This window comes from Zerene cesonia, unplaced genomic scaffold (genome assembly GCF_012273895.1).
Source record: "Zerene cesonia ecotype Mississippi unplaced genomic scaffold, Zerene_cesonia_1.1 Zces_u003, whole genome shotgun sequence".
Taxonomy (NCBI): domain Eukaryota; kingdom Metazoa; phylum Arthropoda; class Insecta; order Lepidoptera; family Pieridae; genus Zerene; species Zerene cesonia.
The window spans coordinates 1,616,271-1,631,451 of NW_024045133.1; the positions used below are offsets into that span (position 1 = coordinate 1,616,271).

A 15,181-nucleotide genomic window follows, 5' to 3' on the forward strand; every position below is an offset into this window, starting at 1 on the left:
TAGTTTTAAAAATAAATTGGATGAACTAAATGTTTTCTTCAAATCATAAAATACACACGCATCAGCTTTTTAGCTGCTGGTGTGCTTAAATAAAATAATAATAATAATAATGCTGGTTTCCTCACAATGGTTTCCTTCACCATTTGAGCAGTGGTAATGTTTTCTACATGATTGAATGTGCAAAAAATAAATTGAAAAATCAATTTGTTTTTGCATACTCGCCTGGTGTTCATATTAATGTTAAAAAAATTTCAAAATTATGAACTTTTTTTTTTCATTAATGCATAAAACATTGTCAAAAATGATTATATCAAACCAAATCTATGACTTGTGTTTTTTTTTATCTTATGAATCTGTAGTATTTGGAATATATTTCATCTTATATAAAACTTAGGATAGCAATTGGCTAATTTATATAAAATATATAAATTATATATATATTGTATCAGTACCTTGGGACCGACCGCCTCCTTGGTACCGTGGTAAACGCGTGAACATAGAACCGAGAGGTCCTGGGTTCGATTCCCGGTGGGGACAATAAAAAAAAAATGTCTCGGTCTGGCAGGACACAGAAGGCTGATCACCTACTCATCCATAAAGAAAATCGATCAGTGAAACAGATGTATATCATCTGCCCCATACCCCAGTAGGGGACATGGGACTTCACAAAAGTACCTTGGGACAAAACTATCCTTAAAAAGTAATATTTCAAATTTGGAAACAATGAACAATTGAAAAAAAAAAAAATAAAATAAAAGTATAATAATGATAATAAATCTTTAAAATAATCACAAAATAACTTATTCATTTAAAAAATTCAAATGACCCATTGTTTTCAAATCAAGGAATTCCTTATCAATGATTATTTTATTTAAAAATACACATCAAAATGTACACAAAAAATCCAAGGCAATATAAAGACCGAAATTTTAAAATAGAAATCATCTTCATAGATTTTACATATTATAATGCCTCAAAAGTATCCAACTAGAATCCTATTAGAGTCTCGCCTACTGACCTAATACCAATAATTAGATTAAAAATATTGTCAATATCTTAAAAATACATTAATCCTTATTACAAGATAAATTGTGATACACAAGGCTTTTTTTGTTGACAATTTTTTTTTATGAATAGACCATGGTTTGGTATAGTATTTTTTTTTTGTACAGAATATATATGAATACTTACCAAAGCTCTCACAGCCAATATCATCGGTAGACAGTTTCTTCATCAAATTATCTTTGTAACATGCACTCGGAAATTTGCAAAACCGGCAAACATTGCTAAACACATAACTATTTTCTACCGTAAAGGTCACTTTATTACAAAACTTTTTCAATAATTTTTAGTATTACGATTGTCGCACGAATACAGGAAACGACGCAAACAAGTCTAAATAATATAATTTAGGGGCTATAATGTACAGATATAGTTCAAGGATCAGCGACTCAGTTAATTTAAAAAAGCGACGGCACTGTCACATTTAACGCATAAATATTAATATTATAGTATTATTGTCCACGGTTTGGCGCTAGAACAAATCGCTTCGCGAAGAAACCGAGTGTTTTTTAATTATTGTATGCTTCGAAGCACAAAAATCTCCTTTCCTGACGTGCGACATGCGTGAATCCAGTGTTGCCAAATGCCAGCAGCCAGAATAAGAAATTAGTCAAGTGCCATATTTTTTTAATAACTTTGACACAAAAATCTTTTTGCAAAATTAAATTCTTATATTATTCCAAACCTAAGCATATTTACCATACACTAATACAATAATAATAAAATTATGGCACATGTATGCTATGTGTGGATGTATAAAAAAAAATACAAACTAATTTCCGAATTATTCAAAACTTATTCTATACGAAAAAGGCAAACAAGAAAATATATAAAACAGAAAACAACGAAGACATATAAATGTACTGCAAGTGAAGTTTGCCAAAACATTATAAACTTATTATTTATGTAGGAAGGTAATCGTATTCTTCGTTTTTAATTTTTTATTATCTGTAGTGATCTAGAAATTATAAAAGATAATAAATGTCAAAGTCTAAAATGTAAACAAATGATAATTATGTGAGAACAGTTTTGTTATTTATTATACGCATAAAATTCAAACTTATAAACTATATAATATGTTATAATATATAAATTATGTCTTCGTACTTGTGTTTTATATGCCATAGTACAGTTAATGATGAAACAAATGAAGAAACACGGGAAAAGTATAAAGAAGTCGTCGGTATTAACGTGAGTTACATAGTGATTCTTATAAAGTAAAATGAACATTACTAAATACAAAATTGTATTCCTTAATTAGTTATTACCCCTAAATTGTTGCTAGTACACACGTTGTCGTGGCTCACTTCAGTTTAGAAGTAATAAACAATTGAATCAAAATAAATCTTGTACTTAGATTAGATACTTAGATTCAGACATAGTATATATTCAGACAATCACATTGGAAGCATTTTGTACCGTCATCGTAATGAAAAAATCCTTAGAAAAAAAATCTAACAATCTTCAACCGACCTCACGAAAATGATGAGGCCTTCGAATTTACTTTGTTTTTCGGTAACTCGGCAATTGACATAATTCTTGTTGTCATTTGGTTCTATTTTTAATTTGGTGTGGTGGCCCCCACCTAGGGAAATTGTTGTCCTGTTTTGTAGAAAAGACTTATACAGTTCTAGTAAAACTTATTCTGTGATCATATAATTTAATATTAACATGCTACACTAATATTTCATGCCAAATATTTTGTGGTCGTGTGGTACTACTTCGATTGCTAGCTGGCCCAATTTGTGCTGAAGCATGCTCGAATCCCACATCAGAAGCATATACATACACATATGGTTTGTTTGTAATCATATATGAATATAATACAAGGAGACATTGACTTCTTCCACAGCTGTGCCCCGACTCCCACCTCTGCTACATCTGCTGTCACGTTCTGAACAAACTGTTCATGTTTAGGTCTATATGTTTGAAGCGCAGTTTGGAGTATCCAGTGTTGTTCAGGTGATCCCTACTTATAAATGTATCACACTCATATTATAAATGTGAAAGTTGGTTTGTTTGGATCTTTGTCTGTCACTCGTGCTGAAACGAATGAACGGATTTTTATTAAATTTGGTATACAGACAGGGTATGAGCCGTCTTGGGTGATATGATACTTTTTACCCCAATTAAATGGTCCCTTGGGATAAAACATCCCCCAGATTTCTGGGGGGAGCCGGGAGGAGTGTCTACTATATCTGTCTATCAGCTTTTATGACTAAACTTCTGAATAGATTTTGATGGATATCTGTTCTAATTAGTAGGAATAGTTATAAAGAAGTTTGTGAATATGTGAGCTGCTTGTGATGTAGGAGATAATCTCATGAACTGCTGGACCAATTTAAATCTTTCACCCTTGGATATGTTCATAATTCATGAGTGAAATAATCTATATTTTAAACACGGGCAAGGCTACGGCAAACTGTTCTCACTGGCATTTAGGTATACATATTCATACCTACATATAGAGAATGACAAAGCTTTGGATAATAACGGTTTTACAATATTTTGTTATAAACAGAAAAACTCAGCATGAATGTGGTGAAGTAAGGATTGGAAATACATATGGGGAAATGTCTCATCATCATCTTCATCATCTACTGATGATGGACTACTGTCCATATATGTTTCCACTGCTGGGACTCAGGCCTCCTATGAGGGTTGTGGTAAATGTCTGTTGAGTAATAAAATGAATTTAATGCAGGCATAGTTGTGGGTGCAAAGCTGTATTTTTCTCTCAATCATTACTAATGTCATTAATATGAAAGTGTGTTCATGTGTTTTTATTTCACGTCGCAATAGAACGACTTCGTGATATGATTTTTGAATCAGTACAGTAAATTTAATTGTATATTACTGATTTTCAGCGAAAAAGGCACTATAAATCTGCACCGAAGCGACATAGAAATTAACATATTATGCCCGGAAGATTGCGATCAGTATCAAGTGAAACAGTATCAATACGAATATAATAATGATTTTAATGAAAATCACTTTAACGAAAATCATTATATCGGTATCAACAATGAATATGACTTTAATGATAAACAATATGACGTCAACAAAACGGAGAATGTTCCAGATCATTACAATTATACAAATGATAATAACATGTGTCTGAATAATGATGAGAAATTGCATACGAACGTTAAGATTAATAACGAATTTAGATATGAACATTTCACGCACACAGACAAAGCTAATAGCAATAATGATTGTAAAAATGATAACGATGAAATTCACGATATGGATTGTACTAAATGCGAAAATAATGAAATGATAAATAATGTTGGTGCAATAAAAAATGATGATGTAACAGTCAAAGATGAAGTTAATAATGATTTAGTGACAGAACTTTATGAAGACGAAAGTGAAGACAGACTTATAATTAATACAGATGATGATAAGTCGGATAATTATGATACGAATGATATAAATTATCCTGATGATGATGATGAAAAAACAAATGATCGAAATGCACCTACAATAGATGAAGCAAATGAAACAAATGCTGAGGTTAATACGAATGAACTCGATACAGAAGAGAATATAAATGAATTAAGCATAGAAGATAAAAAAGTGAAGAAGAAAAAGTCGAAGAGGAAAGGCTTCAAGAAGATCGTGCGGAGTCTAGAGGAGCAGAGAGCAGAGTTGGAGAGAAATCGAAAGAGTAGGAAGTACATAGAGGCGGAGTTTAAGTGCTACAATTGTGCCTTAGGATTTCTATTTAAGGATACCTATCAAGCGCATATGATGAGGCACGAAGAGGTGAGTAACCTTAGGCTAAAATCTAATTAATAGTTACAAGTAAATATGTAAATAAAAGGTCGGTCAAGGCTAGTTGGCCTCGCGTCACAAAGGGTTCCGTTAAAAAATAGTGTTTTATGTCGTAGCAGGTAACTGATCTGGTGGTAAGTGATATGCACTAGTATTATAAAGAGAAGACTTGTATTTTTGTGTGTTTGTGATGTTTTTTAGGCAAAAGCTACTGGACCGATTTCAAAAATTCTTTCACCACTGGAAACCGGCAAGTTCACTGGGTGACATCCTACCTAATATTATAAATGCGAAAGTTTGTAAGGATGTGTGTGCGTTTGTTGATCTTTCACGCAAAAACTACTGAACCAAATGCAATTTAATTTGATTGGTACATAGACAGCTGGACAACTGGAATAACATATAGGCAACTTTTTATCCCGATATTCCTACAAGATACATAAATCCCATATTAACAACAATGAATCCAGCTATATTAGCGTGAAAGAAATTATAAAATAAATATAATTTTTTTTTTACGAATCATTTTTAAAAATTACCAGTGTGGAGTGGATAATTAATTTATTTCCTAGTTTATATTTACTCAAGCGAATTATATTATAATGTTGAATATTGTAAAAAAATATAATAAAATAGTTATTACGCCCCCGGGTGGGCTCGAACCACCAACCTTTCGGTTAACAGCCGAACGCGCTAGCCGATTGCGCCACGGAGGCGATGGGCGGTAGTTAGAAATTAGCATATATTTTATACATGTACATGTATTGCAAAGAAAATTTAATTGAAAAAAATTTACTAGAAATTTCGAATGAACTCTTGCTATTTAAGCGTCTATGGAACAATTGAATAAATAAATACAAGGTCAAAGTTTCTTTAACTATAGAATTTATTGTGCATATGTTTCCCAATTAAAACTACCATTGCACTATTATCAGCCCATATATTATGTTCCCACTGCTGGGACACGGGCCTCCCATTAGGATCCATCCCATCTACCACCCCGGCCAAGTGTGGGTTGGGAGATCCTTGGAGACATGCTACAAATTTTCTCTATTACAATGATACTAGCTGCGCCCCGCGGTTTCACCCGCGTAAGTCCATATCTCGTAGGAATATCGAGATAAAAAGTTGCCTATATGTTTCTAGTTGTTCAGCTATCTACGTACCAAATTTTATTGCAATCGGTTGAGTAGTTTTTGCGTGAAAAAGCAACAAACACACACACATCCTTACAAACTTTCGCATTTATAATATTAAGTAGGATAGGATAGAATAGGATAGTAGGACGACGCAGCTAGTTTATAATATGTGTGTGATTTTTTTTTATGTCACCTTCGGCAATGGAGCTGGTGGGTTGCCTGATGTTAAGTGATCGCCCATGAACATTTGGAGAGTCGTGAGGTCGTTTGCAGACCTTACGCCTCTACAAATGGATTGCCGACTTAAAATTGGAAAGGGATTAGGAAAGGATTGATTAGAGGAATGTAGGACAGGAATAGGAATGGTAAGGAAAGGGATATGGGCCTCCGGCTCCCCCACTCACCGAACGAAACACAGCATTATGCTATTTCACGCCGGTCTCCTGTGGGGGTGTGGTACTTCCCCGGTGCGAGCTGGCCCAATTCGCTAATTCGTAACTGTATGTTTATTGTGTTTGTTACCTTATTGCTTTTTAGTGGGTGAGCCGTAGCGTGCTCGACTACCACAAACTTTATGATTTTAATTATATTAACTTATTTAAATTAAATGTTTATTTACTCACGTTTCCAGTCAAACGGCGAGTATCGTTGCGACACGTGCACGCTGCGCTTCGCGACGCACGCACTCCTGCGCACGCACGTCGCCTCGCATACGGACCTCTACAGGTTCTATATTATCTACATTTTTCTTCATCTATGAAAAGTCGATGGGTATATGTTTTTTTTTTTGTCTATATTTTAAACGACATTAAAAAGTTAGCAGGGTGTCTTTTTTATCTATATTTTAAACGACTTTAAAAATGTAGCAGGGTGTCTTTTTTATCTATATTTTAAACGACTTTAAAAATGTAGCAGGGTGTATTTTTTATCTATATTTTAAACGACTTTAAAAATGTAGCAGGGTGTCTTTTTTATCTATATTTTAAACGAATTTAAAATGGTAGCAGGGTGTATTTTTTATCTATATTTTAAACGAATTTAAAATGGAAGCAGGGTGTATTTTTTATCTATATTTTAAACGACTTTAAAATGGTAGCAGGGTGTATTTTTTATCTATATTTTAAACGAATTTAAAGTGTAGCAGGATGTCAATTCGTAATTGTATTTATTTTGTGTTTGTTAGCTTATTGCTTTTTAGTGGGTGAGCCGATTTTGAAGAATCCATTTATATTGAATGGTTGTTACTTGTCGCAAGGTCTCGTTTAGTTCAGGTTAGTTCTGACGATTTGCGTGTTTTGGTAAAAATAATTATATACTAGCCGGTCATCCCGGCGCTGCCCGGGTTGATACGAGATATAAACAAAGTAAAATATAGCTTATGACTCTCACAGATAACGTCTATATTCTATTGGTTTAAGAAGTTTTAATATCGGCTCGGTAGATCCAGAGGTTACGTCCAACAATGTCACAAATTAATTTGTGAGAAGTATTTTGAAACTACCCTCTGTTCCTATGGGAACATTATGCTGTCCAATATTTATTTATTTACTAACTGCGCCCCGCGGTTTCACCCGCGCAAGTCCGTATCCCGTAAGAATATCGGGATAAAAAGTTGCCTATATGTTATTCCAGTTGTCCAGCTGTCTACGTAGCAAATTTATTGCATTCGGTTCAGTAGTTTTTGCGTAAAAGAGTAACAGACGCACACATACATATGCATCCATCCTCACAAACTTTCGCATTTATGGTATTATTATTCGCCAATAGATGTCAGAAATAATAAATTGGGACTACTCAAACGCCTCCTGTTTGTTAAAAAAGTAAGTTTAAGTCGATAAAACACGAATGTGACATTTTCTAAAAAAGATTCCTAGCTAGATCGATTTATCGCCCCCGAAACCCCCTATATACTAAATTTCATGAAAATCGTTGGAGCCGATTTCGAGATTCCAATTATTTATATATATATAAATTGAAATCTTTCGAATATATGTATATATACTCAAGAATTGCTCGTATACGATTATTTAAAGAAACTTGATACATAATTAAAATTGATTGATTGATAATTGATACATAATTGAACACCAATACATTAGTACTTATGTATCAAAATCGTAGGTAGTCACAGCTTTACCAGCATTTAAAATATTCCTTACTTACCAATATATCATACGCAACAGTGTGTCCGTTTGTTTGTCTTTCTCTAGGGCGCCACAGAGATTTTATAGTATGATGTTTTAATGCCGCTAACCGCTGATAATTTAAATGTATCTTTTTTTTTTTTCATCACACAACTATGTATAATTTTGTGTAACTTTATAAGTTTAACTAGCTTCCGACCGCGACTTCGTCCGTGTGGAATAGTTACTTTAGGATAACCCTGCTAGCTCTTAATAGGAAAAAAAAATTTCCCCGATTTTCAAACATTAGTGCTTTGCTCTTATTGGTCTTAGCGTGATGATATATAGTCTATAGCCTTCCTCAATAAATAGGCTATCTAACACTGAAAGAATTTTTCAAATCAGCCCAGTAGTTCCTGAAATTAGTGCGTTCAACCAAACAAGCAAGCTCTTTATTTTTATTTTTTTATTTTTTTATTGTGCGATAGAGAAGCGCTTGACTACCATCTCGCCTGCTGGTAAGCGTACATGTAGTCTGAGATGGAGCGCGCTTCCCTAGGAGGTACCTGTTCACTCAACTTTTGAAGATCCCCAGATTGCATCCGTCAGGGAACACAGACTCAGGAAGCATGTTCCAGTCCCTTGCGGTTCGAATAAAGAAAAAATCTTCAGCTTTGTAATATTAATGATATAGATAACTGATCAGGGACTCTACACAGGTGTCAAATATGCGGGGCCACAATGGGCCCCAGGGCCAAGCGGGGCCACGGCTGCGTGCAAACTAAGGCCGCTGAGAGTGTGGCTTGTCCGCAGTGTGGGAATCTGTTTAGGTAAGACCGCAAAATGCTGTGGATATCTGTGTGTGGTTTAAGTGTCTCTCTTTCTCTATCTCTATGTCTCTATCTTTCCCTATCTCCCTCTCTCTCTTTCTCTATCTCCTTCTCCCCCCCTCTCACGCTCTCTATCTCTCCCTCTCTCTCCCTCTCTTTCTCTCTCCCTCTCTGTGTGAGTGTGTGAAAGAAGCTATGATGCTCGGTTGAAATGTTCCTGAATAGTATAAGATACTAGCTGTCCCGGCAAATGCTGTTTTGCCTAACTCTTATCATTTAGGGGTATGAAAAACAGATGTTGGCCGATTCTCAAACATACCCGATATGCACAAAAAATTTCATAAGAATCGGTCGAGCCGTTTCGGAGGAGTATGGCAACGAAAACTGTGACACGAGAATTTTATATATATAGATGTACACCCAACCTATACTTGTCTTCTTCGCTTTGTAATCTAAGCCACAAAGCTATAAGCAGTGCTGGCGTCACGCCGGTCTACTGTGCGGGTGTGGTACTTCCCCGCTGCGAGCTGGCCCAATTCGTGCCGAAGCGTGCTCGACGTGCCCACACACAAATAGTTCTCACCTTCCAGAGACGCGAACGGTCTGCAGCAGCACATAAGGAGAGTGCATACGAAGGTATCGAACCGCCTGCACTCCTGTACCGTTTGCAATGAGCATTTCACCAACCAGTCAGTGCTGAGGACGCATATGATGTAAGTATACCAAATATGGTATACTATTAACCGACTGCGTCGGAATTTAATTGTAAAAAAACATACATAGACCTTGACTGAACTTCTGCTATTTATGACACAGGCTGCGCCCCGCGGTTTCACCCGCGTAAGTCCGTATCCCGTAGGAATATCGGGATTAAAAGTTGTCTATATGTTATTCCAGTTGTCCAGCTGTCTACGCACCAAATTTCATTGCAATCGGTTCAGTAGTTTTTGCGTGAAAGAGCAACAAACACACACACACATTCTTACAAACTTTCGCATTTATAATATTAGTAGAAAATTATAATATTAGTAGGATTAGTAGGATTATCCTATAAAATTCGTATAGTAAGAAATTCCAAAACATTTACCGATACTAAAACAAATATATTTATTTTATTAAAATGCTACCATCCACCCGCGGCTCCGCCCGCATTGTCTATGTAACTCTACTGTGAAACATATTTTTCCCATAGTGAGATGTTTCACCGACAAAGTAAAATCGCTCCGTTGCGACGTGAAAGAGAGACAAACCAACAAAAAAACAAATTAACAATAAAATTTTCGCATTTATAACATTGACAAAATATTTTGTTACACCGTTCCATTTACACGATACATTTCGTATGACTCACCTACTTGGTTTAAACAAACCAGCTGAACCGAAATCGATGCGATTTCAGCAAGCACATAAAGCGAAAGTTCCAATGCGACCAGTGCCCCAGAATATACAGCAGCCCCTACACGCTGACGCAACACAAGAAGTCGCACGAAATAAACACAGAACGCTACTGCTGTACCCGTTGCGATGCGGTTTTCACTACGAGGAAGAGCCTGCTCGCGCATAATAGGAACAGTCTCGCGCATCAGACTACGGTGTATGTATTTTTATTATAATTTATTGTAAAATTTGAAGTTTTACAACACATGTAAACTTATATTAAATACTGGATACTTTTGTATTTTTGTGTGTTTGTAATGTTATCACACAAAAACTGCTGGATCGATTTCATAAGTTCTTTCACTGAAGAAAAGCTGCAACTTCACCGAGTGACATATACTATAACACTAAAAGCTAGAAATTAAACACACTGTCCTTATTGAAATATCGACTACACTCCATCGAAATTTAAAACCAGTTTTAAATACCACACCCCCACAGGAAACCGGCGCGAAATAGTAGCACGCTACTTACTGTGTTTCGTACGGTGAGTGGGGGGAGTCGGACGCCCTATTCCTTGTCCACAACCTTCCCAGTTCATTTCCTCTTGCTATTTTGTTTTCCAGTCAATCCTTTCCTTATCCCTTACCTCTTAAGAGAGGGCAGTGCATTCGCAGAGGCGCTACCTCTGCTCTGTTCACGGGCAATGGTGGTCGCTCACCATCAGGCGAATCACCAGCTCAATTGCCCGCTATGATATAAAACGAAGTCATGTCTTATAACTCTTGCGCCATAACTCGTGTCTTTAAACTCGCGTTGCCCGCTTATGGCATTACTAGCTGCCCCCCGCACTTTCACCCGCGTAAGTCCGTATCCCGTAGGAATATCGTGATAAAAAGTTGCCTATATGTTATTCCAGTTGTCCAGCTGTCTACGTTATAAATTTCATTGCAATCGGTTCTGTAGTTTTTGCGTAAAAGAGTAACAAACACACACACACACACACACACACATCCTTACAAACTTTCCGTTAAAGTTTCGAGTGTCCGCTGTGCGCGCGCGCGTGCGCGTCGCGGGCGGCGCTGGCGGCGCACGCGCGCGCGCACGCGCAGGCGCCGCTGGCGTGCGCGCGCTGCGGCGGCGCGTTCGCGTCGCGGCGGTCGCTCGCGCGCCACGCGCGGGCGCACGCGGGCGACGTGCGCGTGCGCACCGCCGTCTGCCACCTGTGCGGGAATAGCTTTAAGGTGAGCTCTTGTGTGTGTGTTCATATATATATATACACTAGCGGTCCCGGCGAACTTCGCAACGCCATAGAATATTGTTTCAGCATATTTTCCTTATTGTTCTCACCTTTTAAACCTTCCCTATACCTCCACGGACATATCAAGACCAAAATAAGATAAATCCGTTCAACCGTTCTCGAGTTTTAGCGAGACTAACCAACAGCAATTGATTTTTATATATAAGATATGTATAGATTAAATATTCAAAGCTAATACATATATTTATGTACTTAATATCTACCTCCTGCTTTTTGCTATTTCTTTACACAGTGGGTTGCCTGGAAGAGATCACTCTTTAGTGATAAGGTCGCCTTCTGTGCTGGTCTAGTTGTAAGTTTTTATATTTAAGGTTTATTTGTATATTTGTATACCAGCACAATAAAGTGTTAAATAAAATAAATAAATAATTAGAGAGCGTGATATGACATTTTATGCTGTTTACTCGATGAAATGATTAGATTCGTTCAATTTTCGATAGAGTTTAGTGCTAAAAAGAGATATATATGACGATGGACAAACATCTCGAACCATTTGGCTGTGTTTTATCAACACTAATATTATAAAGAGGAAGAATTTGGCTTTTTATTAATTTATTTGTTTGTAATGGATAGACTAGATAGAATTTTTTAAAACTGGATCGATTTTAAAAATTCTTTCACTATTGTAAAGCTGTTCACTGCGTGACATACGCTATATATGTACCACGTAACGCCGGGGTGAGCAGCTAGTCTTTATGTAATGTTCGTACCAGTTAGAATATTAGTCGCAATGGAGCGAACTGATCTATATAAAATTAGGTTCTAAATTAAAAAAAAGTTTTAATTTTGTACCATTTGAGCCAATGATTCTTATATTTTTTTATAATAAATAGAAGCCCGTATTGGGGCAAAACTTTACTAGTAATTGTTTTATCAATACGTGTGAATCATTTTCTTGTGTTTCAGGGTACAAATAAACTGAACAGGCATCTCAGAGAGAACTGTGAGAAAGCGAAACTAGAAGAGCATCTCGCTTCGTTGTATTAATAAATCATCTGTGATATTGTTGTGTTTTATTTTTAACTAGCTTTTGCCCGTGGCTTCGCACGCGTTAATTCGAAGTAGTTAAATAGATATTTTATACATATAAACCTTCTCCTTGAATCACTCTATATATTAAAAAAACATCCCATCAAAATCCGTTGCGTAGTTTTAAAAGATTTAAGCATATACGTGGGGACAGAAAAAGCGACTTTTTATAACATATGACGTCACAAAATCGATCCTTTTCTGAGGTAAAATACGTTTAAATCGTTAATTTTTTAATAGAGTACAAATATACCAAACATAAAGAAGAAAAATAAATCTATGGTCGCATCGGTTATATTATCTTTATGCAATCGTACCAGTTCAAATAATATTATTATTGGCCCAAAACGCGAATCCATCGACAAAATTAAAAAATTAAATTATAATGCATTATTTTTAAGAAAATAAAACTACGAATTAATTGAATCATTTATTCAAGATTGCAACAAATTAAAACACTGCAGAGCGGCGAACGCGACCAAACTGTACCCTTCCATAGACCTAACGATGATTTTATTCAAAACGTCACTGCACATGACGATGACGTCACGCCGCTCGTGTTTATGGTACACTTCTGCTTTAGTCAAATTCCACTTCTTCCGCCATATTTCCGTTAGCGTGGAACGTTTTAAAATTTTCTCATCTTGACTCTGTTGCGATGTTTGACTCATCTGCGTGGTGTGTTTTTTTAATAATATCTGTGAAATTATGAATGAATTTTATCAATTCGTATAACCACAATTATATAATACTATACTAGTATAACTAATGAATTTACAAATTAATTCTTTTATAAATAATTAATGTTGAAAGTTTAATAACTTGATCTCATCAATATAATATCTTAGATAAATAAAACATAAAACTGTCTTCAAAGTTAGTAAAATTCTAATCAAAAGTTTTGAAGGAAATATATATAACGCGCCCCGCGGTTTCACCCGCGTAAGTCCATATCCTGTAGGAATATCGAGATAAAAAGTTGCCTATATGTTATTCCATTTGTCCAGCTGTCTACATACCAAAATTCCTTGCAATCGGTACAGTAGTCTTTGCGTGAAATAGCAACAAACACGCATACATCCTTACAAACTTCGCATTTACAATATTAGTAAGATTTAGTAGTTTAGGTTGATGAATTTCTGTACTGTACTGTATGGAGAAAAGAAAAATTAAAAATAAATAATAATAATACTTAATAAATGAAGATTTTTCAAAAATCACCTCCAATAAATGGAACACAAAGCACAAATTTTCAGCGTTATTTATATTTTCCAATTCAACATGGCTGCCCCTTTCCAATCGTTCATGGAAATTTTCTAGAACTTTCGTAATTTTTTCGATTGTAAATTTTATTATGTTCTGCGATTTATTTAGTAGAATCAGACGATCGACGCTCTCGTCATTTTTTAGAAACTGAGAAATATTAACGAATTGTTAGGATAATCGTGCCTCTTATTGCGTACCTACTTATTTCACAAAGAAATATAATAACCTCCAAGTAAAAATCAGTTAAAAGCAAATCAGAAAACACGTCAAGTCAGTCAATAAATAGAATAAAACATACAACATACCAAAACATCACTAAAATCGCCATTATAAACATTAAGAAGCAGTCGATCGATAAATTCAAGCATTTCATCAAGAAATGACGGATATTTCTCGTCGTCGTGTAGTCTGTCTATTAAAATACCTAAAGCCTAGAATAATTTTATACTTTACTATATATACATAAAACCGACAGAGTAGAAGAAATTCGATTGCTAACCCGGGATCATGGGTGGCCTCGAGGGGTTGCTACGGTTTGGCAAAAAGATGTGGGTTCGAAACAATTTTCTGGTCTCGTGATCAATTTTTTTCTATTCTTTCAAAATTTCTCATTAATCAAGCATTTCAATGATATAAAACTAAATAAACTTTACTATTCTTTAGATTGATCATTCAATATTAACTTCTTGTAACATTAATTTTATTATATATTTACTCTTTGCTTGTTGAATGTTTTTAAATAGAATGAGATATTCGAGAGGAAGGCTTACATGTATAATAAGAAAATATATTATCAATGGTGACTGTGTCACAAGTCCTTCGAGAAAGAAAATTAAAATGGTGTTTTGGCGCCAAATTTAAATATCTATTAACAAACACGTATTTCTCAAAAACAAATAGAATTTGCAATTTAATGATTTATCAGAAGAAAATACATATATTTACCTTCGCTATTTCATAGTTAATTTCCATTGTAGAAACAAGTAAAGGGCATTGGGAAAGGTACGTAAAAAGACAATGCGCTGATTGATTCAACCATAGACTAGATTGCGACGCTATATGAAAAGAAATAGAAATAAATATGTCACATGAATAAAATATTAGAAATAGTTGTTTTCTACAAAAAGGTCATAGACGTGGAGGGTGGGGGGGAGGGAGGTGCCAAACCAGATTCTATGGGATTCTATAAAATATATAGTTTGAAAAACTAAAAAAACATGCTTTTATTGCAAATTGAACTAAAAACTAGATAATAAT

At 35.3% G+C, this 15,181-nt stretch overlaps 2 protein-coding genes and 1 non-coding gene across 3 annotated transcripts; 1 reads left to right on the forward strand and 2 right to left on the reverse strand.

Moving 5' to 3' along the window:
* Positions 1-2,090: 2,090 nt before the first annotated feature.
* Positions 2,091-12,630, forward strand: LOC119838520 (zinc finger protein 808-like). The gene is made up of 9 exons (XM_038364494.1): positions 2,091-2,253; positions 2,915-3,024; positions 3,930-4,830; positions 6,610-6,704; positions 8,821-8,931; positions 9,522-9,644; positions 10,331-10,525; positions 11,345-11,552; positions 12,536-12,630. The coding sequence occupies exons 1-9, from the start codon at positions 2,158-2,160 to the stop codon at positions 12,614-12,616; spliced, it is 1,920 nt and encodes a 639-aa protein (XP_038220422.1). The 5' UTR covers positions 2,091-2,157; the 3' UTR covers positions 12,617-12,630.
* Positions 5,482-5,555, reverse strand: Trnan-guu. Its single transcript has one exon. It is a non-coding gene; the product is annotated as a tRNA-Asn (tRNA).
* A 451-nt stretch (positions 12,631-13,081) lies between the features above and the next one.
* On the reverse strand, positions 13,082-14,979 carry LOC119838558. Its single transcript, XM_038364544.1, has 3 exons — positions 14,870-14,979; positions 14,230-14,355; positions 13,082-13,356 (listed from the first exon to the last, which is right to left on the reverse strand). The coding sequence occupies exons 1-3, from the start codon at positions 14,894-14,896 to the stop codon at positions 13,093-13,095; spliced, it is 417 nt and encodes a 138-aa protein (XP_038220472.1). The 5' UTR covers positions 14,897-14,979; the 3' UTR covers positions 13,082-13,092.
* Positions 14,980-15,181: the final 202 nt, after the last annotated feature.